The sequence below is a fragment of the Rissa tridactyla genome, chromosome 2, assembly GCF_028500815.1.
Source record: "Rissa tridactyla isolate bRisTri1 chromosome 2, bRisTri1.patW.cur.20221130, whole genome shotgun sequence".
Taxonomy (NCBI): domain Eukaryota; kingdom Metazoa; phylum Chordata; class Aves; order Charadriiformes; family Laridae; genus Rissa; species Rissa tridactyla.
Genome location: NC_071467.1, coordinates 110,531,337 through 110,556,853, shown reverse-complemented (window position 1 = coordinate 110,556,853; position 25,517 = coordinate 110,531,337). Strand labels below are relative to the sequence as shown.

The 25,517-nt window shown below is 38.0% G+C and overlaps 1 protein-coding gene across 1 annotated transcript in view; it reads left to right on the top strand.

Annotated features, from left to right (window-relative positions):
• Positions 1-1,061: 1,061 nt before the first annotated feature.
• The window catches only part of STK17A (serine/threonine kinase 17a), a 28,808-nt gene continuing 4,352 nt past the window's right edge, over positions 1,062-25,517 (top strand). Inside the window, exons 1-6 of the mRNA XM_054192446.1 lie at positions 1,062-1,402; positions 9,388-9,600; positions 16,616-16,760; positions 23,499-23,625; positions 24,370-24,418; positions 24,533-24,712. Of these exons, the coding sequence (XP_054048421.1) occupies positions 1,221-1,402; positions 9,388-9,600; positions 16,616-16,760; positions 23,499-23,625; positions 24,370-24,418; positions 24,533-24,712 (896 nt within the window). The 5' untranslated portion in view covers positions 1,062-1,220. The remainder of the gene's footprint in view (positions 1,403-9,387; positions 9,601-16,615; positions 16,761-23,498; positions 23,626-24,369; positions 24,419-24,532; positions 24,713-25,517) is intronic.

Genomic DNA, 25,517 nt, shown 5'->3' with positions numbered 1-25,517 from the left:
AAGTGAGAGGAATACAGCCATTTCTCAATCCATGAGACAATTTCCACCACCCTGGACAAAGGGATGTCTGGGAGGCAGTTCCTACACACCTCATAAAGACATGTGGAGCTCAGGCATGCATGGAGGAGAGGAGTCAAGTACACCACAGCAGTGGGAAGGCCTTAATTGGAGCTTATGCCTTAGACACCACAGAGGCCAAGGTTTCACTAGGTGGGCTCAGGTGTACTTGTCCCCTTCAGAGCTGCCGCTGCCCCTCTTGTCATAGAATGTGCTGGGTTTGAAGGGACCTTTAAAGGTCATCTAGTCCACCCTCCCTGCAGTAAGCAGGGACATCTTCAACCAGATCAGGCTGCTCAGAGCCTCGTCAAGCCTTGAATGTCCCCAGGGATGGGGCCTCCACCACCTCTCTGGGTGACCTGTTCCAGTGTCTCACCACCCTCATTGTAAAGAACTTCTTCCTAATGTCTAATCTAAGCCTACCCTGCTCTAGTTTAAAACCATTGCCCCTCGTCCTATTGCTACATGCCCTTGCAAACAGCCCCTCCCCAGCCTTCCTTCCTGGCCTGGCCTTCCTTCAGCCTTGCGTCCCAGCGTCCCCACTGCGGGCCTGAGCCCTGTTTCCCCACAAGGCCATGCCCTTCAGGACCAGCTCTTGCCGTTTCACCTCAGGATTCGCCCTTTTGATGTGCCCCCCCCGCTCCCTCAGGGCACACCTCAGCGCTCGCAGGCCGAGTGCCCCGGGTGGCGGCAGGCGCGAAGAAGAAAAGTCCGCACGAAGGGCGCTACCCCGCCCGCCACCAACCCGTCGCTCGGGTACCCACCTCGGCTTTAGCAGCGTTTAAATCTCGCCACTTTGCGGGAGGGGCCCGCCGCCCCCCGCCTCTTCTCACCCACCGCCCCCCACACACACGCACTCACCCACACAAACCCCAACGGCCGCCAGCAGGGGGCGCTGCCCAACCGTCCCTCCCGGCGGCGCGCGGCGCCACGCCCCGCCCCTCCCTCCCCTCCGCCAAGGTGAGGCGTTAAAGGGCGGGGCCCCGCGCCCGCGCCCCGCCCCTCGGCCCGGCGCGTGTTGCCCGCCGCCCTCCTCCAGCAGCGGCAGCGGCTTCGCCCCGAAGCCCTGAGGGGAGCCCAGCCCGGCGGAGGGGTCGACCGAGACGGGAAGGAGAGAAGGGGAAGGAAGGCGTCCCCCCTTGCTGAGGGAGAAGCCCCGCGCCATGAGTCCCGAGGAGAAGCCGCCACCCAGCCGCTCCCGCGGTGACCGGCCGCCACCGCCACCTCAGCCCGCTGCCGGCCGAGGCCGGCGGCGAGGCGGCTTCCTGACGGAGATCCGCACGCCCATCCGCACCGAGCCCTTCCAGGAGCGGTACAGCCTCAGCCCCGGCAGGGAGCTTGGCAGGTGAGCGAGGGCGAGGTCCCCGGAGTGCTCCCGCGGAGGTGGCAGGAGGTGTCCCCCGCCGGCTCGGCTCGCCCCAAGCGGAGCCCGCCGCTTGGCTGCCGGCGGTGGGGTGGGGGGGGAGCAGGGCGCGGAGTCGATGCCTTCCCTCCGTTCTACCTCTCCTCCCCGCTGCCCGCCGCTGTTTCCACCTGCTGCCCCTGCCGCCCCGTTTGAGCAGAAGGGGATGAGAGTGAGGAAGGGGGAGCCGGGGGGGATCGCTGCCCTCCCAGTGCTAGAGCCGCCTTCAGCGGCATCCTTTGCTGGCCTCGCCATCGGCTCCTCGGACGTGCCCGTGGCGCTGGCCGGGCAGAGTTTGGCTTGGCTGGAAGGGGCGCTGGGAGGGCGGCTGTCAGCGCAGCTGTGCCCCAGCTGCTGGCCACGGCTGGGCGTCCCTCCTTCTAGCCAGCAAGTCATCCTCAGCCTCCTTCAGCTGGTTGGGAAGATACTGCGCTCTTCCCTGGGAGCCGGTGTGGAGCAGAGTATTGCTCTGGATTTCCATTGGAGACAGAAACCTGCCCTCCCCTTTTTTTTTTTCTTTTTTTCTTGAGCCTTGTAAGCTGTGATATGGGGAAAAACAAATCTAGAGGAGACTAGTTTGTGGCAGCTTATGCTTGAGAATAATCTACTGGTGGAACTTTTCAAAGAGGTAAAAAGCAAACTGGTTAAAATACTTGTTTTTGGAAGTGACTCCACATGTAAAGTTGAATCAATGTATAATTTCAACACCTGACAGATAGCAAGCAATGTTTGAGGCAGAAGGTCTCATTAAAAGGTTTTTGTGTCTCGGGAACTATATATATGGAATTTCAGCACCACTAAACCAGTGTTTTTGTCTGAAATTGTGACTTATGAAAAGAATGATAGTATTCTTACTCATAATCACATGTACATCTAAAGAGTACTCAGATAAAAAAGAATAGATGAAATACTATAGGATATTCAGAAAGATACATTCCTTAATATACGTTCTTTTACAAGTTGTGATAGCTGCATAGCTCAGTTTATACAGCAGCAAAAACAACTCCTTTGGAGTGAAAGAGGAGTTTCAAAACAAATATAGCTGCTCTAAGTGCCTCTAACAAATTTTTAGGTTGACTAGGTGTTAGCTTAATGCTCACTTACTAACTCTGTTGTACTAATAGAATAATACCTGTTTAAACATAGTGGCCTAAAGCATTCGCATGGGAAGCAGGTGGGAGAAACATCCCACAGAGTGAGAAAGCTGCTTTTATCATGATGTGACCACAATGTCTAGGGCCTGGAAACTGAAGCTGACTAAATGCCGGCTACAAAACAGTCTAAATTCTAAGCAACAGTCAAAAAGGTGTAGCAGCAGTGTAGCACAGGGTGTTCTGGTATCACTGCCGCTCAGGGTTTTTTATTTGAAGATCAGATGACTTTTCAGAAAATATTTTACAGCTCTGCCATGGAGTGAAAGCTCTTGGAGATGGATGATATTAATTGGCCTAATCAGAAAATAGACTAGATGAAGCTTCCTCCTGGCACACAAAAGTACAACTGAAATGATTAGCTTTACACTATGAACAAGAACTAAGTACTACAGCAAATCTTAGTCTGCAGTTTAAACAAGTATATCTCAGCATGGCTTTTTGTGTGCAGTCATTTTTGACCAGAAATACATTTAAAGGTGACCTTTGCATGGAGGTTGTGATTTTTGTACCTGTAGTTATGTTAAAATGAGTTAAGTGACTGTGTTTGTCTTGGTTTTGTGCAACAGTTGCACATATTTTGGTTCAGTCTACCTTTTTCTGTCCTCAGCTTGATGAGTGTTTTCACTGTCTTCTCTCTTAGAATATAGAAATCTATACATTTGAAAGTAATGTATGTTCTTGGGTTTTCTATTCAACAATTTTGAATGGTTACTTTTTTACTAAATTTTAATTTTTAAAGAAAAGTAGATACTTCAGCTCAAATACTCCTATTAAAAAAAATTCTTTGCTAACTCATTGTGGCAAAGCATAGGCAGTAAATGGAAAGCCAAGTCTCTCTGCCACTTGTCTCTGTCATTTTATTGATAATATATGCTTAGCAGAAATTGTTTCACTTTTATCTGTTCATACAGTGTGTAAGTCTCCACTTATGGGTAGAGTTTATCTTTACAAAGGACTTGGACAAATTAGCACCCAGGTATGACAGCTTTTTGTCTCGGATGAAAAGCAGTCCTTGTGCAAACAACATAGTCTATTTTAATTCTAATTTGGTAGCTGAATTTCTGATGAAAATGTTTATATACTCTGTATTGTCCACCCCACTTTCCAGAATTAGGGAAACAATTTAAAAAATAAACTTTTGATACATGTTTTGAGAATAACAGTGTTTGTATAAATTAAGTTTAAAACTGACAGCAGGGAGAGAAATGAAAGCAGATTTAGCACCATTGCTGAGAGTAAGGCTGTTGCACAAACTCAGCCAGGTTTTTGTGCTCTTTGGCCTCTGATCCAGTCAGTCAACGGTCAACATATGTCTGTTGAACTCACCATGGCACTTGGGGCCCCTGTTCCCTTGTCACCTATGTGTTGAGGAGTTGGGAAGAGGAGGGAACATGGTAAAACACTGAGGTGGTGTAGTTCTAGCAGTGCAGGGCAGGGAAGTGCTGGGGCTGCTGGTCCCTGATTGTGTGTTAGAGGTGAGAGTCCTGGGGAGGTATTGCTGAAAGTCGTAGATGAGCCTGGGAGGAACCTGGTCACAGTGTCACTGGAGGGACGTGGGTGCAAAGCCATAGGAAATCAGCCTTCGTTAGTTCTGCTCATGGGGAAAGAACTGCTTTGAGAATGCAAATCTTATGTCTTCAAAAGGCTACTGCCTCATTCAGTAGCTGAGCAGACATTGGCAAGCCTATTGAAATACAGCTGCTAGGAAAAACAGGTTAATTTAGGAAAAATACCAAGAACTTTGTTATAATGGCTACTCTGGAAAGGAAATTATTTTAAATTGCTTATGATGACATGGAAATGGCAGATTCTTTAAATTAAATATGTTAATTAATGAAATTTTGGGCTAGTCTTCACAGCCTTATTAATTTTACTGTCCCAAAATCAGGATGTTATGACACAAATCTTCATTTGCATGTTTAAAATCAAACTTACTTCAGATAGATGTTCTAAGGGTGCTACTTCTCATCAGCTCACTCAGACTTCAGTGTTTTCAGACGACGCTAGCTTGCGTTAGGTTAGTTTGAAGTAGTGTAACCTTTGCAGAGGACAAGATACCAATTGCTTAACTCTTCTTCCCCTTACCATCTGCGCTTAAGCCATAATTGTACTGTAAAATGGGGAACAATACATTTTGTATTACTTAGAGCTTCTTTAAGGAGTCTAGTATAATTGTATTTAGTTGCTTTACTCTTTTACCTCAACAAAAGCCTCCTAACTAATAGCACACAAAATATTTTTAGACTATTAGTTAATTCTTCAGCTCATTGATGGAATATTGCACTCTTTTTATGTAAAACAAGCTATGCATATATTGGAAGTTATCCTTTGTGTACAGAAAATAATACTTCTAAGTCCAGAGCTGCGTTAGAGGAAGGCATAAATGACTGGCCTGGCTTTCTTCTCACTGGAAGGTGTAACGGTCACCTTAAATGGTTGCTCTAAAATAAGCAGTCTTCTGCTAGCAAAATTTATACAGCGTGTACAAGTAAATGTATGTCTAGTGCAATTCAGTTGATTCTTCCCATTCCTGTTTTTTTGTTTAAGCAGACAAGGTCATTTTCCACACAGAGCTAAAAATAACAAGTATTTTAATCATTTAAGGAGACTGAACAGAATAATAAGGAAATATTTTTTGTTTCTCACTAGCAACCTGACTGTAGTTTCATGTGTGGATAACCCATGTCTTGATTTATATCTTTTTTCCACAAACTCTGGCATCAACTTGCTTATTTCTCAGGTAGCTTTCAGTAACAGGCATCTTGGTGGTACGTGATACAGTTCTATGCATCAGTAAGAATGTATACACTATCACGCTTCTGTCCTCAACTGCTCTTGGCAGTAGCACAGCTAGGGTGAAACAGTTGTGGAACTAAGTGAAAGTGGAAAAGAGGTGAAAATGAAGAATTGCAAGTAGTTGGTTCCACCATTTGAGAATAAATGTATGTGAGTAAATTATTCATCAGAAAAGGAATCCCCACACCTTGCTGTTTGGAAATCAAAAATTGTAGGGGAAAAACTCCCACACTTCAGGAAAAAATTTTGATATTAGTTATGTAATAAATTGCATATAGTTTTGTGGATCTCAGAAGAGTTTTCTGAACTTCATGAAAAGTAAATATCTTCAAAGGAATTGCTGTTATTCCTGCATTTGTTATAGTGACAGTGTTTTTTAGGTCACTTTAAAAATAGTCATTAAAATAAGGTTAGTCCTCTGTTCTTTTGAGACAACCAAAGTTAACTGGTGCGACATAAATGTTCCTGCTTATCTGATTTGACATTTAGTTTGTGATTTGAGGCTTTTCCTTCAAGCCATAATGTATGCCAGATGAAACAATGCTAATTCTGTTGGCAATCTGAAAAGATGACATTGAGCTTCTTTGTAATCAGATATGATTTATCTTAAATCATAATTCTTGAATGAGACTCTTGTGAAGACTGGAAAATACTTCTAGTTTCCTATTCATGTCTCCCTTCAAAGCATTTTTGTTTGTGTTTTGGATGACTGGCAGTCAGTTTTTAACTTTAGAAATACGCATTAAGTATTTCCTCTCAAAATTCTTCTTCCTTCAATGCGGTGTTCTCACTGCTAGCTCATCTCAATACACCGAAGTTAGCAATGCTCTGTTATAATACTATCTTCACACTTTAATAGATTTGTTTTTTATAAGGAGTTTTGAAAAGCAAGACTTTAAGAAAAGCAAAAATGAAGCGTATGCAACGTGTACTTCATGGGAAAGCTTGTTTATATCTCTCTTATCTACTGTTCTGTCTCTATCAAAAAAGAAGTCTTTACAAATTTATCTTTTGGCTTAACCATACAATGGATGGTATCTTTGGATCCTAGCTCTGAAATTTGTCTTATACATGAATCTAGATTGCTGCACTGTAATTAGTTTTATTAGTTATAAACATCAGGTTTGTCAAGTTTGATCTTTTTGGGGATTGTATTTAGAAAAGATGGGTTCTACAGGCAGTAGTTATAATAGCTCTAATTATAACCATAAAGAATCTGGGCAGGATTCTTCATCTTAAACAACTAAGAATTAGTATTTGTCAGCTGGCTGAACTCCCGTGTAACCTGTCCTTTTAATTACGTCACCTATCAGGCTTCTGGCCAGCTCAGCTAAACAGGACATGTGTGGCCACACACAGTGGTGGTTCTTGCTGCCCTGTGAATACTGTTTTATTTCCATAGTGACTAATGTGCGATGAATCGGCAGCATTGGTACTCATTAGGCTAATTAACTTGCTTCCAGATAGATTTTGTATGTAATGCAAAACAACAATGTGCTTCTTGAAAGCTATATTATAGAGATTTCAAACTTTTCTAAACTACTTTCTCTAGGTCCTTCACAAGCACTAGAATTAAAAGCTTTTTACTCTGCACTAAGGCGACATTCAACTGGAAGGAAACTGTGCATTCAGGGACTAATTAAGAAAAATAGAGAAGGCTGAACCCAGGGGTCTAGGTTTTTGGTGTAAAGGTTTAGTATCTACCAGGTATTAAAATAACTTGCTGTTAAAGGGCTTGTCTGTTAGTCTCTCAAATAATTTTTATCTGTTGGGGTTTTTTTCTTACCAGTATAGTCCCTAGGGTTTTTTTCCTGTTGCCTTTCTTTTTGGTGCTAAAAACTTAACGCACGGATTTTAACACTTTTCATAAATGCACAGCTTTATGTTGTACATGAATCATACAGATGCATGTCTTTGTTTACAATAACTTAAAATCCTTTTCATTGGCTATTTAAGGAAGGTTGCTCTATCGTGGTTAGGATTGCAATACTGGAGGGATGTTTATACCTGTAGCTGAAACACTAATGTCACAAGCTTCCTAGAAATCTACCTAAAAGGAACACTGTCCTTGCAATATATTTGGAATCAGGAGCACTGTTAGCACAGTCATATTGTTTCTCGATGGGCTGGCTCTACTACACATTTTCATTATTTCTTCCAACATTTTTTGATAGATGTGTACCACGGACCTAGCAGGTTGTTGGACTTTAGGTGTCTGTTCCTCCTGTGGTGTTCTGTGGTAACTCTATATTAAGCAACACATTTTGTAGTGATCTTTTGACCACACCTTCCTAGTGCTGCAAAATCTTATGATAGTGTTTTCATCTATTTGCAAAGCTATAATATTATCTTAAAGTATATATTATTAAGAACTTTCTCAAAAAAACCCTGGATTCAAGACATGGAAAGCATATTCTCACCATTTGTCTGCTTTCACAGACACCTGGGCCGTGCACTGATACAGTCTTAATACCTGTTGTGCTGTAGATAATGTGTGCTTATGCAAAATATTATTCCTAGAGGAATAACTGTGGCTGAATCAGCGGTTACAAGGCAGATTATTTTAGTGAGATTGCCTAGCAAATACCTGCTTTGTGGGATCTTATTTGACTTAATTCATTTAGACTGGGTAATTTTGAAACAAATGCCTATTATAAGTTAGCTGACCACAACTTCTTTAGCAGTTACATTTCATGGATAGCAGTCTGCTAATAGGTTAGGAGCTGTGAGAGTGAAAACTTTGACATGAGCTGAATTAGGTAAATCTGTGAACTGCAGCTTGGAGATAGGAGAGGCAAAGCCCATGTAATTGTATTCCAAACCAGATGAGGACCCCTATTTTAGTTTCGGCAACCCTACAATCAGTTAAAGAATCAGAATAAAGACCTCCAAGCTATTCCTGCATATAAATAAAAAAAGATCATTTTGATGGACATTATACTTGTATGGTAAGAACTAAAATAAGATTGCTGTACTTATGAGAATTCACCATTGCATTACATGACAGATAATTAATAGACCTTTTCAGTCTAAAAATCCATGCTGTGTGAATGGAACAGAGTGGAGCAGGTGGTGTGGGACTCTTGCAAGAAGTTTAGAGCAGACGCTTCAGTCCAGAATGCTGTGAAGGAAGTCTTCTGACGTAAGTGCTGCAGTGTGGTTTTAGCTAGCCTGCTGGCTTGGTGTAACTCATCGGTTGTGTGTTTTGTCAGAAATGACGCTCATTAATGTGGGTTAAGTACTCTGCTCAGTTCTGCTCAGTGTGTGTTTGTATTCACATTATCACTGTCGCAAAAATTTTGTTAGAAAGCTTTATGTTGGTCAAGCTGCTTGACCACTTCTCACTTATACAGTGAGACCAAGAGTAAGGGATTTTGAGAACTGGTAAACGATCAAAAAACTCTGTCTGTTATCATTTGAGACATGCTGAAAATACTAAGTGCCATTCTTGACAATGTAGAGCAGAGTCTGGTTATTACATGGCAAATGGAGCAGGATTTTGAGCAGTTATTCAATAAGAGTGCTGGTTGCTGTTGCCTTGAATACGGTGGGATGTTTTAGAAAACAATAGATGGGCAAGTACTGAGGTTATTGTAACATAGTCACAGAAAGCATAAATAGCCTGTTTGTACACTTTGGTTTCTGCCAGCTTTTTTAATGAAAGGTTTGAAGATACCTTAATCTTGCAAACTAGCACAGCTTGTTTATTCTGTATTTTTGAAATCCATGTTCCTTGAATCAATGGGTTTAAGTCTTTATTTTTAATAGAGGTTAAATTACATTCTGGCTTGTGATGTTCCTAACTTAAGTGTAGGGATTATCACTCAGCAAGGCGTCTTTCTAAATTTGCAACATATTTTAAATGTGTTCGTTAATAGTGATTTAGTTCAACTTTCCTGTAATCTTAATTTATAATGGACATACTGATGTTATTGCTAAGGGACTTAATTTTCATTTAAAATTCTTCTTTCATTTCAGAGGAAAATTTGCAGTGGTGAAGAAGTGTATCCAGAAAGACACTGAAAGAGAGTTTGCAGCAAAATTCATGAGAAAAAGAAGAAAGGGCCAAGACTGTCGGATGGAAATAATCCATGAAATCGCAGTCCTTGAGCTGGCACAGTGCAATCTTTGGGTCATTAACTTGCATGAAGTTTATGAAACTGCAACAGAGATGATTTTAGTCCTGGAATAGTAAGTACTAGTAATAATTCCCGAATAACCTTCTGCAGTGTTTACTTAAAACAAATAATGTAAAAGTGCTGTGTGTCAATATGTACAATGTGAAAAGATTTTATTGCTTGCCTGTTACACTTGCTTGAGTTCAAAAAGAATTCCTAAGAAAATCAGTATTACAATAAGTTATGTGCAGTCTTGTAAGTACTGCAGATTATCATAAATTTTTCCAATTATGTAGTATCTTTCAAAGCTGAACTGTAATTTACGTAGTCTGTAGTGAAATACGAACTCTCCATGCTCCCTACTTGTAAAAGAGGAAGAGGAAAGAAGCAATGGGTATCTATTAAAAAACTTTTCATTGAAGTTTATTTCATTGATGGAGTGAAATCTGGGGTTTTTTACCAGTTACGAAAAAGGTATTGAAAGCAACATCATTGTTAAAAAGAAACTATAAAAACCCCTACGATCTACAATGAAAAGCTCTCTAAATCATTATCTTTTGGAGTAAGAAAAAAAGTAGGAGGATTCAGACCTAGAATAGTTTCTTTCAAATGATGTTTAACTTGTGACTACCTTTGTCCTGCCTTGAGTTTGTCCAGATGGGAGTTTCTGCAGCTGTTGTGACTGTTCATCTAAAGCACCAGTGGCTTAAATATTTGATGTCTAGGTTCCAAGAGACAGACAAATGCTTGTTGCTATTGAACTCTGTTAAGATCCTGCTCAAGCTCTATGGATTTTAAATAATTAGGAGAGGAACAGTGAGGCTTGATAGTTCAGAAGTGACTTAATCTGCTAAGACAAATCTAGTTTGTACAGTTCTTTTTTTCCTCTTTGATAAGAAAAAATGAATGGTAAGAAATCTTGTGTCCTGATCTGATCTTGTTTAGAAGTCAAAAGAAACTGTATCTTTAAAGTTCAGTGGAATGGAATGAGACACTGTCTGTTAAGGCAAACTTCCTTCTAGAATACATTTTTTCAACTGCATTGTGCCCTTACAGAATTAATGACTTATGAAGTATTCAAGTACCTGTTATAATGCAAAGGTGTGACAGGGCTTCTAGAGTTTTAACTGCTGTTACTGAAGCCTCATAAATACATGCTTTAAACACTATAAACGCTAGCAGCACAAATGTAGCTAGAATTCACTTTAAATTTCTGGATCCTGTAGGGATGTAACACGAGTGATGGAATCCAAAGCTTGATATGAGCAATGGGCTTTGTGATATTATAAAGTAAGATTGCTAGTTTTGTTTTAGAACTCAATTCTCATACAATTGCAAAACATTTTTAATCCAAAATATTAACTAGGTTGTTCAGTAATTAGCAACATTATTGTTTTTATATGCATCATACCTTCTTTCAGATAAATAGCTGTGTATTAGAGTTGTAAATTATAATAACAGTCTTTCCCTGACTTCAGCAAATATGTCTGGATGCTTCTTTAATGTCAGCATGTTCCAGAGACATGTTGCAACAAAACAGGTATGAATGTTAGTAAATTTCTGACATTCTGTATGCAGAGAATTAAAGAACATACCTTGACTGCAAGCTTCTCTAGGGCATTTCAGTCTCTATTAAGCTTGATGGTCTGTGCAGCAGATCTTTATCTTGGGAAGGAGAAAAAAAATACTTAATTGTTGGCCACTAACTTTATCTGCTAAGGTTTTAAAGTTTCTTGTCTTGATGTTGAATCTGTCAGGAGGACTGGGGCAGGGGGGACAGACACACACAACAACTAGAGCTTTGCCTTCATGAAGAGAATACTAATGCTACATGGAGGATTGTCTTTCAAGCAGTATCAATTTTTGACAGAAAACAAACTTAAAATTGGTCCCTAACTGTTAATATTAAGTTCTGAGCAATGTGAAGCAATGAGGCATTAGTGTTGGCTTCAGCTGTAGGATAGCAAATTGGTGTCTGCCTGCATCCACCCTGGTGACAGTCTCTAGCTTCTGTTTGTTGGCACAAGACCTCAAACAGAGGATTTAAGTAGGAGTTGAAGGGGTAAGTAAGTCTGATGGGGTAGTATGTAAAGCCTGGAATTAATCTGTGAGTCAGTTGTGTTTCTGTATATCAGTGAAAATGGAATGAATGAAAAAGAAAACTGGACTTTGACTGAAAAAAGTAGAGATGCAGTTTGGAAAAACTGACATATCAGATATCAAATTTGCTTTTTTCCCTTTATAACTTTTGGGCTCAATAGTTGTATGTAGCCTACCTGGCATTTTTCCAATTTCTTTTGAAAGAGCAAGCAATGGAGCTTCTGATGCTTAAGAACTGGTGTTTTTATAAGTGTTCATCACCATATGTTTACACATCTATGGAATGAATAGATGATATTAGTGGGTCATTTGTGGGTTGGATATTAAAGAAACCTGTATGTGAACTTCAAAATCTAAGCTGTTTAGTATTTTTCTGTGAAAAGTTTCTGAACTGAGTAATTACCTTGCAGGGTCTTGTGTAGATTAACTTCTGTTATGCTTGCTTTAAAAGAAGAAAAAAGTTTTCATCATGAAGTCATGGTCAGGGTTTACTTGATATGCTGGATGAAGTGCTTTTTTTTCACCTATAGTTATTTGGACCCGAATAAATGTTACTACTTGTATTGTCTTGGACATTACTTACTGGAGGTGTGACTGCTTAAAGTAAGAGTCTGCTGGTAGGAAATGATTCATTTGTCATGGGATTCAACAGATAGAACTTGAAGCAAAACCACTGTAGTCAGAAATAACTGTGCCGCTCCAATGTTTGCATCTTGGCTATTAGAGCAATTAACAATGTTGTTCTAGATGTCAGTCTCAAATCAAGAACTGGAGCTCTTTAAAAAGTTTTAGGGGAAAAGTTCCCAAATGGTGTTACTTTCCTTTTGTTTCCATTTCATTCAGTGCTTGGGCTGCCTGATTGGAAAGGTTAAGGAAAAAAAAAAAAAAAGATGCATTTGTCTGAGAACCAAGAACTTAAAAGAACAGTATCTACAACTTAATGCATTTGGATGATTCTTTTCCCACATGTCCTCTCATCAGATACGGATTTATAGTTTTCTTTTTGGGGATATCGGTATGTTATGGTAGCCTTACACTGGAAAAATTCTCAGTAAACTTGCTGGCTTACAATCTAATGGTATGCCTAGCCAAGGAAAGGGGGTTATGACTAGCAGCAGTAGTGAACATGAACTTTTGCTGATGGTGTTACAACCACCTTGGTGGTTGTGTACAGAAAGCAGATGAGCTTCCATTTGTCTTCCAAAGATAACCCTTTCAAGAAAGGCTTTTGACAGAGCATAAGATTCAGGAAGTAAATTTTCTGCCCTTGCAGACTGTATATGTTCTCACTCAGCATTTTAAATTAAGTGTTTTCTAGGAACTTGTTATCTACATATCTGTACTCTGAGGGTTTGTACTTCTGAGTCTTTCAGAAGACTATTTTAATGTCTGATCCATTAGAGCTGGGGGAATGTTTAATTTTTTCAGATGCACTGAAATAGATTTGTTCAGTCTTCTAATGACTGTGGTAGTGTACTTGAAAGAAGTAGGATGCTGAATTCTGTATGGCGCATTGTTAAGGTATGTTTGAAGGAAGATAAGCAGTCTCCATTGACTTTAAAGTCAACATAATTGTAACCAAGATTAATGCTTCAGACTTCTAACTGACTTGTAGCTCATTTATGCTGATAAGCAGTAATAAAATATTAGCATGCTTTTCATTGATGAAGAGCAGTTGAATTTCACTTGAAACTATAGAGAAATTAAGAGCACAACAGTACTTTCATAAAAAAAAATTAAAATGGCTAAAGAATTCTGGTTGCTGTAGCTTTTGAGTTTGGAAAGAATTCGTACGTCTTGGGTTTTTTGTACACCTAGCTGAGGGAGTGTGTACTAGAGAAACAATGCATCCTAAGTAACACTGGATTTCAAAACATTGTACTCTTAAGCATTTCCTTATCCATTTTTTTCAGATTAAGATGGCTTGTTTTCCTGAAGACTTTTTTGTCCTAAGGACAATTCTTTGCTTTTATCCTCTAGGAACATTTTCTGTGGAGGTGGGCGGGGGTGCCCAGTGGTTTGCAAAGTTGTTATTTCGTAAAGACCATTATAAAAGCCTCAGCTTAATGGAAGATGCGCACTTGGGGGTAAAATGGGTAGGTACATCTTACAAACAGAAGAGAACCCTTGGTCTGTGTGTATACAGAAATCATAGCAATGACATGCCCATAATACTTTCCTAGCAGGTATTTTAATCCCTTCTATGTTTTAATTAAGTGGGTTTTTTCCCCCTGAACTCTAGGGAATACAAAATAGCTGAGTTGAAAGTATTGTTAAGGAGCTTGGCAAAACTTGGCATAGATGTGCGGGAGAATCTTTTTGGAGTTCATTTTGACATTGTACTTCCAACCACTTGTGACTGTCTTGGCTCACAGCTAGTTGACTGTTTTGCTTAAGGGAATCAATCCGCAGTAACAAATTTCCCCATGTTGTAAAGGGTCACCAGTTACTTGTTTCAATGTGGTAATTTTTGGATAGAATTAATTGTCTGGAAGTAGTTGTTCTATCTGCATCCTGAATAGCAAAGCTGATCAAAAAATGAAACCTTTTACGTGAAACCATCTTTCCATGTGAAACTTTTTTTGTAAAGCTAAGTGTATTTGTCTATGGTAGTTGGGAATGGCCATGTTTCATAAGTCATGAAGTGGGTGTGTATGTGTAAGGGCTGTATTTGCTTGTCTCCCTCTTCAAAACACTGATAAACCTAAAAAACCTCAGAAATACTGAGAATTATTTAAATACCTTTTTGAAAAAAGTGGTCTTTTGGTCTCCTCTCATATGGTAATGCTATCTCTTGATTTCAGTGATGGGACATTGTAGGCTTCAGCTCTTACTGCCTTGACTTTTAACACATTTAATTCTAAGTTCTTTAAGTGTAGTATTAAAATTCTAGGTAGCTTACATTTTTAGCTTCATGCCTACTTCGATGTTAGTTTATTTATTAGTGTAACTTAATTGTAACAGATGTCTACCAAGTAGACATATAGCAAACGGGGCTTTATAAGGCTCTCCCTTTGCCAATTTTTTGGCTGGGTCTATTAAAAAGAAAGTGAGATCTCTAGTTGACAACAGCAGTTTTGGGGTATAAATTCTATTTCACAGAATTAAATAGGAGTATTGTTTTGCTGTTTTTAAGTGGCAGAACTATACCAGCAAAATCCCAGAGTTGTTGCTGTAAAACACATCATGTTAGTAATTCTGGTAGTAGATCTTATCAGTGTATGTGCATTATAATTTACTGCTACAAGGAATTAAATCATTCTTCCAAGTAACATATGGCATTCTTAAAATAGAGAGTTTAATTTATTGATTACAGTAGATGTTTTTCCATCCTTATCTTGAAGGGATAGAAACAATTCGTGTTGCTTTTTAAAGGAATTTGGTTTAGAATATGAGAATACACTATCCCGTGTCCATTTTAAAAATGCCATTAATATCAGAATTTGTTCAAAGCTGAAATATTACTATCTTTTTACAAATAAAAATGTGCTGAAGAAAGATGTGATGGTGTCAGGCATATGCGATTTTTCTAGAGGAATTAAAATGTTAATACTTCTTTGATGAAAACTCATTTTGTTCTTGAAGTCTATCATCTTTGATACAGGGTGAAGAAAAACAATAATTCAATGGACTTTTCTCTTTTAAAAGAAAATCTTGTTTTAATTGTACTGCTGTACTGGTTAGCAAGCATATAGAACAGAAATATAAAACTCTTGAGAAAAAGTTAAGATGTAACACTTTTTTAAATTCTTTTTTCTTGTAAAACAATCTGCAGGGAGAATTTTAAATAACAGTAATGAGAATATCTGGGAAGGCAAAAAACTTCTTTTAGAAACCATGAGGCATTTTAACATCCTAGGACTGTAGCAGCAAAGTTAGGATAGGCAAAATGAAAATTTGAGTATATTTAAGTGTTCTTTTTCTGGGGGTACATAATCCAAATGCACCATTTTTGTAGAACTCTGATTTGCTTTTACATCGTTGTTGAATATGCCTCTCTGTCGTCTGGATTTAATGTCTTCTGGACAATTTATTAGAAAAGAGTAAGCAATAAAGATTAATGCTTGTGCAAAGTCAGGTTTGGCATGTCACAGTCTGAAGTAACTGGAGAAGATACTGCCCTCAGGGGTTTCACTAAGGGCTGATTATAGAATTTCATCCAGAACAAAGTGTGTGTGTTGATTTCATTTGTGTGTTGCTAAGTAGTAATTCAACAATCCATATGCAGCAAAATGATTCCATTCTAATGTTCTTGTTTTAAGTTGGAGCCTCCGCTCTTATTTTACTTTTGATGCTGTGTAGTTATGTTGTACATGCTGTAGCTGCATGTAGCCTCAGAATGGTTTAAAAACATTCATTCATCTGTAGCTATTTTTATATTTTTATTACTGTTATTTATTTAAACATACACAAACAAAAGATAAGAAAGCAAGCTGAGAGCTAAAATCCTCAAAAGTATTTTTAGATGAAAGCCATTTAGAAACTTAATGCATCCCTGTATACCAGAGACTTCACAAACAATTCAGTTATAAACTTTACATTTAGTCTTTTGAGTATGTGCAAAGTGTTTTGAGGAGAATTGGAAGTATGGCTGTTTTGCTTTGTGTTTTCAAAAAGCTTACCTTGGCCAAATTTCCATGTAGTTTCATAAGAATTGTAAAAGGCACACATTTTATATAAACACTGCCCTCAAACAAATGTGGCATTCATCTTAAAGCATAGTCAGTAGAATTTCCAAAATAGTCCTAAAAGTTTCTATCCATATTCTCTAACCTAATGACTAAAATGTTTGTTTCTCTCCAAAGCTCCCATACTGTAGAGAAGTCTTCCTAGGCTGTAAAAGCTTGCCAGATTTTAATAACTGAAAATTTCAATATTGGATACTACTGCCTGCTCATCTTGCTTGTGCTAAATAAAATAGTGCAAGTAGAAAAAAATGGGTGCTATAACTTAGTCTTTGAAACAATGAAATTCATGTTGTTCCATAGTGCTGCTGGAGGTGAAATCTTTGACCAGTGTGTGGCTGAAAGAGAGGAAGCCTTCAAAGAAAAAGATGTTAAACGACTTATGAAGCAGATCTTAGAAGGAGTTTCATTCTTGCACAGAAACAATGTGGTTCATCTTGACTTAAAGGTAAGATTGTTGTTGTATTTTTCTCATTCATTTCTTATCTGCTGACTTTCTTATTGGTCATATGTCATACTGATGCTAATTTGTAAATAACACAATTTTTATTTAGTTATTCTTCAAATGATAAAATTCAACTTTGAGATGCAGTAGGCACCAGGATTGCAATCCTTTTGGGGAGTTTCTGTGATTACGTTAAATATAAACTTAATTTGATTAAGTGAAATGTAATGAAGTCAAAAGCGGATTTGCGTTGCACCTGAAATTGCAAATGAGTACTTTGAGTAAGATCTGGCTCATTTTAAAGTGCAGTAAAAATGTCTGGGTATCATATGGTCATTAAAAAATAGGTTGGTTTTTGTATTGACTTGAGTTTTAATGAAGCAGAAAATAGCAGAGATGCTAGTAGTATAAAGTGTACTGTTTCAGAATGAAGTGTTCATATAGGACTGGTAAACAGTATATTAATGTGTTAAATATGTTTATAACAGTTGGGGCTTTTTAAAATCACTTGTAAGACTTAAAGGTTTGTCATTTATTGCCAAACAGTTGGCCACTACCCTATTGGTATATCAATTATCATGATTTACTGGAGTAAATACTTTTTTCTTACTGAAAAATAGTTTTGACCCAAATCAAGAGAAAAGTACAGTTGCCATCATACAAGATCCAGAGTATCGCTTATGGTTAGGGAAGGAGTTGTAACAGGGATCTAGAAAACTATGATCTCCCACTGGCAGCAAGCTGCAATAATTTTCTTTAGCTTCTATTCATACTCATATGGAAGATGCAATTTTATCTCATTTTGAGGTTGAACTACTTCATTATTGCTTCACCAGACAGTATAAAAAGCATCTTGCATTAAAATTTTCAAATTCTTTTTTACCTGTCAAATTCCCATATTTACTAAGTATGTAGTAAGCCACTACATGCTGCTTCTGTTGCTGAGCCTTACTTATACTAATTGCATTTTGGCAGTAGTACGAAGCTGACAGCAGATTCCAGTATCAAGCTGTACATACTTAATACATAACCTGGCACATCACGCACCATTCATTAGCTATAGCAGACTATGAGTAATATTTGCACACAAGTCTCTCACCTGCTTGGTTTTCCAACCATTTATTCAAATTATTTCTGGTATCCTTTAAAACTTTCTGTAGCCCATTGATTTAGTCATACACATAAAATATTAATAATTGTACTCAAATAATTAATGGAAAATTTTTAGCAAGTGATGTGAGAGTAAGTGTTCAGAAGGACTAAAAATGAGCAGATAGAATTCCTTAAAGTTCCAGTACGCTTACACCAGATACTTGGTGTCTCTATTGAGTTGGCCAAAAATACTTCCTCTGAATTTCCTTGAAGCAAAGTGTGTAAAATTAAAACATGTCTTTTGTGGACAGTATGTATTAATACATGTTTGTAGTTAAAGCTGTGGTATTCCTGAGCACTATCAGCTGGATGTCTGTAATCAGAAATGCGTTGTGCTTTATTTGGCTACAGTACTTTTCTTAACGGTAAAAGTAGACTGGAGTGTTGATGACAGCTTGTGGATGGGTAGCTTTTTCAAAGTTCATAAAAACCTAACTTACAAACTCTTTCCAACTGATCAGAAAACTTATGTTATAAAATTGAGCATCTCCAGTTCTCAATGAAAGATCCAGCATTGCTTTGCTGGCTTATAAAACTTAATTAGCAGAGCAAATTGTCTAGCGCTTGAGTTTAATATGTTTATACATTACTGCAGTGTGCAATGTGTTTTTGAAAAGTGGATGTTAAAAGGAGTCCTAATTGCAGTGTGATTACTTTCGTGATATATGAGACTATTGGTCTTCTGCAAAATAAGGTTTAGGAAAGTCTTCAGAATATTGGCAAATAACAGTAATGGAAACTGTAGGATTAAAACTGATGATTTACAAAGATTGCTTGACCCACATGCCTTGCCAGACTTTAAAAAAAAAAAAAAAAAAGGCCCATTTTTTCAAGGAACCCAAATTGAAGTTGGGTGCTGGTTTTGGCTGTATATTTACTAACCCACCGGCCTCAAACCATCATCTGTTGTATAGTATGGGTCATGCTGCTTTACCTAGTGCTTGTAGCACTATGGAATTTACTAAATACTTAGTTTTGTAGGGTGACATTTGGAAGGCTTGTGCAAAGTGTGCTGCTGGTAAGCAAGGTGTTTGCCAATATCAAAAAAGTTTACAAATACTTGCTAAAGTGTTTTTTTCTCGTGTTACTAGTTTCATGCTTGGGTCTCTAAAGGTTTCCCTTTCATTTGTCTGGTACAAATAACTTTTGATAGGTCCATCCAGTTTTCCTCTGTTGCACCTTTAAAAAAAGTCAGGCTCCATGCCCAGAAGAATTGAAGTCAAAATGGCTGTCAGTATGTGATTGTCAGCTTGTTGTAGTTTTGTATTACAAATCTAATCAACCAGATCTATGACACTGACAGCTAGCTTGCTGTAGCTTCTGTCTGCCCCCTTAATAGAGGCAAGATTTTTCCTATGAGACTAAACACTGCAGAAAAATGGGGTATTTTGATGTGGCCTAGCAGGGTTGCCACCTGATCATTTCTTTCCGAAAGCATGGTTCTCCTGAAAGATGGTTGAGAAATGGCTTGTTTTTAATAGCAAAATCCAATCATGTAATCCAGTTTTGACTTGGAGAAAGAGCAAATATAATGCTACTGTGTGCAAATTAAATATCACTCAACAGTATTGTGTTTATGCACACCCTACAAATTAAATAGCATCGACTGTAGTCAGGAGTCTTTCATCTCCTCGTAATGGTGCATAAAAGCTGCAGAGTAAGGGAAGACTCCTTTCTCTGTGTTTTTGCTGTTTGACTTGATCTTGAATTGGTGTTTTGTAAAAACTTGTAGTAGTTGAGAATGGAAGAGGATTTAAAAAAGGTGTGGGGGTTGAGGAAGGACTGGCTGCCTTTTGTATACAGTGGAGGCAGGTAAAGAGCCTTACATAGCCCTGGGGTTTGGGAGAATAACTGCTCTAAACAGCATTCTCCTGGAGTATATATTATGCTGGTTATCCAACAGACAGCTTTCCCTTCTTTCTGTATTGTTTTCAAGATGTTGTGTACAGTGAGGACAACTAGCAAAATCATTGTTTGAAATTGTTTGGGGTGTCATTTCACACCAATATTCAGAAAGCAAACTAATGCAATTACAAAAGTAGTGGCCTGTTAAAAAAACATTACAGATTAATTTTCTCAACTGAGTTTTCCAGGTGGATTAAGGTGGAACGTTAATAACACAGAAATGTAGCATTAATAGAAGCATAGTATTCCTTGTCTAAAGGAACACCCAGGAAATTAAGAAAAGAGTTAAAAACTAAAATATCACTTTTTCAATGCAAAAGAACAGTTTAATCTGGAGTTCAAGCCTCTATAGCAATTAGAGCAAAGCTGTTTATTAATAGGCAGGTATAGAGTATCCAGATTCTACAGAACCTATTTTGATTTTGGCCTTATTTCTTAATTTGATACTTGCATTGCTTATTTTGGCGAATAAAGTGTGGTGCCAGTCTAATATGTGTATTCTCATAGTGACTGTTGCATTTTTTTCCACTTGTGCACATGGACCAGAACAACCCAACCCCCAAGCAAATTCTGCTGTTACATTTCAATTGCTTAAAGATATGGGAGTCCTTTAAGTGTTTTAGGGCGGACTGATCAGCTTTAGTATCTTTACACACAATGTAGCTGGGGTATCCCAGGTATTCCGTTTTTCCTGTTTCTGCCCATTTTTCCTTGGATAACTCCTGCCTTGTCTTCTAGGGATCTGATTTTTCTTTTTTTAAAATACCATAAAATTTGATACTCACTGTTGCAAGTTAAGGTGAGGCATTGATTAGTTTAAAAGCATGACTTTTATTATGCGTCCTATTCTAGAAGTCCTATTCTTCTTGAAACCAACTAAAGATACAAGAAATATTAGGGCCATAGGTTCATAGAAACTTCTGGAATAATGGCAAATTTGCAATATATAGATTTTGCCATTGTGCAGTCAGTTTACAAGATTCCAAAACCTGCTAGCAATGTAGAGTTGAAGGGTAGGTATCATATTTCACTAAGTACACTTATCAGAAACTATTTGTGTGATCTGCAGAATAAGTTTCTACAGTTTGTAGGCGAGAACAGCTCTTTGTATATATTGCCTTTACTTTGGCCTTTGCACTGAAGTTCATAGTGCTAAGAAAGCTATGCTCTTTTTAGTCCAATTTAAGTGAAAAATGTAAGACTAGTTAATATTTGTTGTGACAAACTATGCTTTTCACTGCTGTTACACTAGCATGATGATACAGGTATAACCAAAATCTCAAATTCGTAAAGCCCAATGTTCTGATTGCTGACAGTATGCCTGGAAAAATACAACTTTCTTCTTGTTTTTATCATCTTTCCAAAGGTACCTGTTTCTGGTCATGCTAATGTGACATGGGGCTAGACTCATGTGTCCACATCATGTGGTTTCTGTGCACATACCAATCTGGTAGTAAAGTACATCCACTCAGATTGTCCATTAGGCAGGAATTTTTTCTTTTTATGTTTTTGTTCAGTGCACAACATAAGATCTAAATTGGAACCTTTAAGCCTTACTGCAGTAGAGGGGATGTTTTTAAATGTTGTCATTTGACAGTTGCCATTTCATTAATGCTTGATGGTAAGAGTGAAAGGCCCTTTTCAGAACAGCTACCAGGAGAGCCTCTGGCTTGCATCTCTCTTGCCTTTGTGGGCTAATCAGCATTAGGTAAACCTAGATGTATTATAGGAATGGAAAAACAAAAGAGAAACAGCTGTACAGATGCAGGAAAATGATCTTCCTTTTCTTAAAGTTTTAGAGTAACTGTGTCAAGCCGAAACCTATGGTAAGTTCAAAACTACAGCTTCTTTAAGGTTTCATGCTTGTATATAGACTGTCACTTCACTTGAACCCCATAATGATTCCTTAAGAGAAGAAAAATACCGATATTTCATTATGAATTGATTTAGCTTTATGGCTCAATTCATACAGTAGGCAGGCTTTTTCTGCATAGGTGTGTTTTGAGTAATAACGTTGTTTTTTAAAAAAGACAATAAAGACTTCTGGCAACTACATTATCCACTAAAATATTATAATACAGGGCTTAAGGGTTTCATGAAGTGTTTCAGTTAAAAACTTTTCCTTGTTTAAATATAGCGAACAAATGCTTTTCTCATGCTTTCTATTCGCCTCTTCAGAAAGTAACTAAACTTCCCACTGGGAAGAACATCTGAGAGGCTAATTAGGGAGGCATGGTCAGCATTTTTGGATGTTTGCTTTTCTAATACAAATACAGAATAACAAATGTGAACTATAAAGGGTATGGTAATACACAGCTCCAAAAGCCACCAGATCCCAGTTTGTAAGGAAAGAAAAAAAAAAAATCTGTTCTTAAGACATAGATTTACAAACAGAAAATAGATTGACAACATCATGGAGTTAGTTTGAAATACTATGGTTTAACTTAGCAGGAATGAAAGAACTTGACTATATTTAGGTCTTGCAGCAAGAACTGGCCCAAGGTTTCTAAAAGGTTCTTGTGTGTTTTTACGTTGGTGTTCAAAAGCAGGGCTGTTCATGTGAAAGCATGCCTTCATGATTGACATGGGGAGGAGGAGAGAATGGGTCAGTGAGTAGGGGAAAAAAGTATAAATGTTGGTGTTAATCGAGTTGGATTATCAGTCAGCGTTTGCTTTCATGCTCTTACTCTTTTGCCCTCCTCCTTCCTTCAACCACCTCTGCAAGATGATCCAGGTTCTTAATAAATAAAGACTTCGCTTTTATGGAACTTGGGCTCATCAGAGGCATGAATGTAGTGCCAACTGTCTGTTACCATTTAGAGAAGTTAATGTTAGAACCCAATGTGATCATTGGCCCAGGGGCAGGGAGGGTCACACCTTTTTTTTTTTTTTTTTTGGGCAAGAATATGCTTCAGTTACAAAAAAAATCTCTTAAGACCTATTGTCTAAAGTTAATTTTCAGATTTTATTTTCTTTTAAACTGAGCTAGCATTCAGAGTTAGATGGTGAGGAACTTCTTAATGACCACAAAGTTGCTTTGAAGGATGACAGCCAAGATCTAGTGACGTCAGAGCAAACAAGTTTATCCAAAGGCGATGCTCTTAAAAACCTGTTTTTCAGGCTGTTGTATTTTTTTTTTAAACTGTTCTTCAGTTAGTATTCTGTAATACAATTGTTTGTACTTTGAACAAGATTGAGGTCGGTTGCAACAGACTTTCTTTAAACAGGTGTAGTCAAAATAGTTTTATGTGTTCAGCTCTTTTAAAATGATTGGGTGTTTTTGGATGCACTTCAACAGGAGGTATTTTACACCATCTATTGGAAGGAAGCAAGGAGGAAAGGGGAGTAAATAGGTGATATGAAGGACTAAAGGTACAAATGTGGAGGTATTCATATGCTATTGTTAAATGATAGCTACTGGCATGTCTTTTGTATGTGTTCTAAGCTAATAAAGGTAGATATTTGATTCTCAGTTATAAACAGAAAATCTTGCCACTCCTTTTAGCCTACGTGTCTCTTCAAGTTCACCTTCGGGGAGAAAAAAAACCAACCATAAATGATCCTGGGTATCGTACATGTTATGGAATGCATTATTGCTACTCACGATCTAAAATAATTACGCGATATGGTGTCATAGAGATTAGATTTAGGTGATTCTGAAAGTCGTCTTCTTTGTTTTTTCAGCCCCAGAATATTCTTCTAACCAGTAAGTCTCCTCTGGGAGACATTAAGATAGTAGATTTTGGCCTTTCCAGAATAATGAAGAGCAGTGAGGAACTAAGAGAAATTATGGGAACTCCAGAATATGTAGGTAAGTTGTTACTATGTGAGTGATGTAGCCCCGAGGAGGGGGCTGTCCGGGCTTTGGGGGAGTGAAAAGAGGGACTGCCTCAACTTAGTGAATGCTGGGCTGGCTGTGTCGTTACAGTGTTGAAAGATCAGGTTAATGCTTGGATGTGGTACCGCTGTAAAAGCTAGAACTGGCAAGCCTTGTCAGTCTTAATGAGTGATAATTGTGTGCTTGTGTTGAAGATGAGAACACACTTTAGATGATTCTTACTAGCAGTGATAAGTATTACTTGGATTAAAAATTCAGAATTACATATTCAGTCTCTGAATGCAATAGTTTAGCTTGTAGAGGTTTATAGCCATTTCATTTTTTTTTTAAAGCAAATCATTCCAGGCCTTGAAAACGTACTTGAAAATATCATTAAATTGTATAGTATATATGGGTATGGGTTTCAGTGCTGGAATATGGAATGTTGGCTATTTCTCGTTTTTCCGTAAGAAATTTGTATACAGCTTCCTTAATTGCTAAGGAGACTGACCTGGCTTCTGAAGAGGGCAATGAAAGGAAAATAATTGGTTTTACTTAAAACCAATGAATGATAGTAATCACTTCACCTGGAATAGAAATATCTCTTATTTTGAAAGATGGTCATGGTTGAAATGGCTTATACTAGATCTTACCACATGACTGTTATTGCAGTATATAACTATGATATTATGTCTACATATGACAAAAATGGAACTTGTTTTTTTTTTCCCTGAATAGCTCCTGAAATTCTGAGTTATGACCCAATCAGTACAGCAACTGACATGTGGTAAGTTGAACAAATGAATTGTCATCATAACTAACTTTACTGAAAAGGTGGGGATTTAAAAAAAAAAAAAAAAAAAAAAATTAAAAATGCTTTTCTGTTTCACTTTTAATTTAGGAGCATTGGAGTACTGGCATACGTTATGCTAACAGGGATATCACCTTTCTTAGGGGATGATAAACAAGAAACATTCTTAAATATATCTCAAATGAATGTAAGTTACTCTGGAGAAGACTTTGACCTCATATCAGAGTCTGCCGTGGATTTCATCAAAACTCTGCTGGTTAAGAAACCCGAGTAAGTAAAATACACAATTCTATATGCTAATATGTCTGACTGGATTCGTTTTAAATGTAGCAAGTGTTGGCATTCTCATTTTTAAAGTATAAGGGAACTTTGGTTATTCATATTTCATTGTGCTATTACTTTTTATGTATACGAAAAGAGAAGTTCTCCATTTCCCTCCAAACTTGCATGTTCTGAATGACTCTTAAGTGTTAGTAATTAAAACTCAAATTCATTTCATAAAACTGTATATGAATTGTAGCATGCAGTACAGTATACAGACTTTTAGAGGTACTTTGCTGATGTCTTTTAAATCAACTGTGCTTTGAGCCTTTTACTCTTGATGAGTTGGTAGAGTACCTTTCTCTTTTCTGGTTCATTAGCATACTTTTCTTAATGGGCAGTGAATTGGAAATTCCAGGTCTCAAAATAGAGGAGGTGTTTTCTGTGGAACTTCATCAGTTCCTCATGGGGTGTGTCAGCTATTGAAATTGCCTATTGCTTGTCTATGGGAATTCTTTAAGAATGTAAGGATTGGATAATTTTCCTATATGAAAAAAAAAATCATTTGTATAAGCTTTGAAAGTCAGTTGGAAATAGGGGAGCGTAAACTGTGATACTTAAGGATCTATGAACTCCTTTATTTTAAATGTTGGCAGTTCATCTCCAACATTTCTCTCTTTTTTGGTAGAAGGTAGCTATCAGCACATTTTTTAGAAGTTCTATCAGTCTGTCTTTAATACAGTCATATCCTTGGAATAATTTGTATGGATCTCTTTTGCAAGGTACTGGATTTCAAATTCATTTGGACATTTAT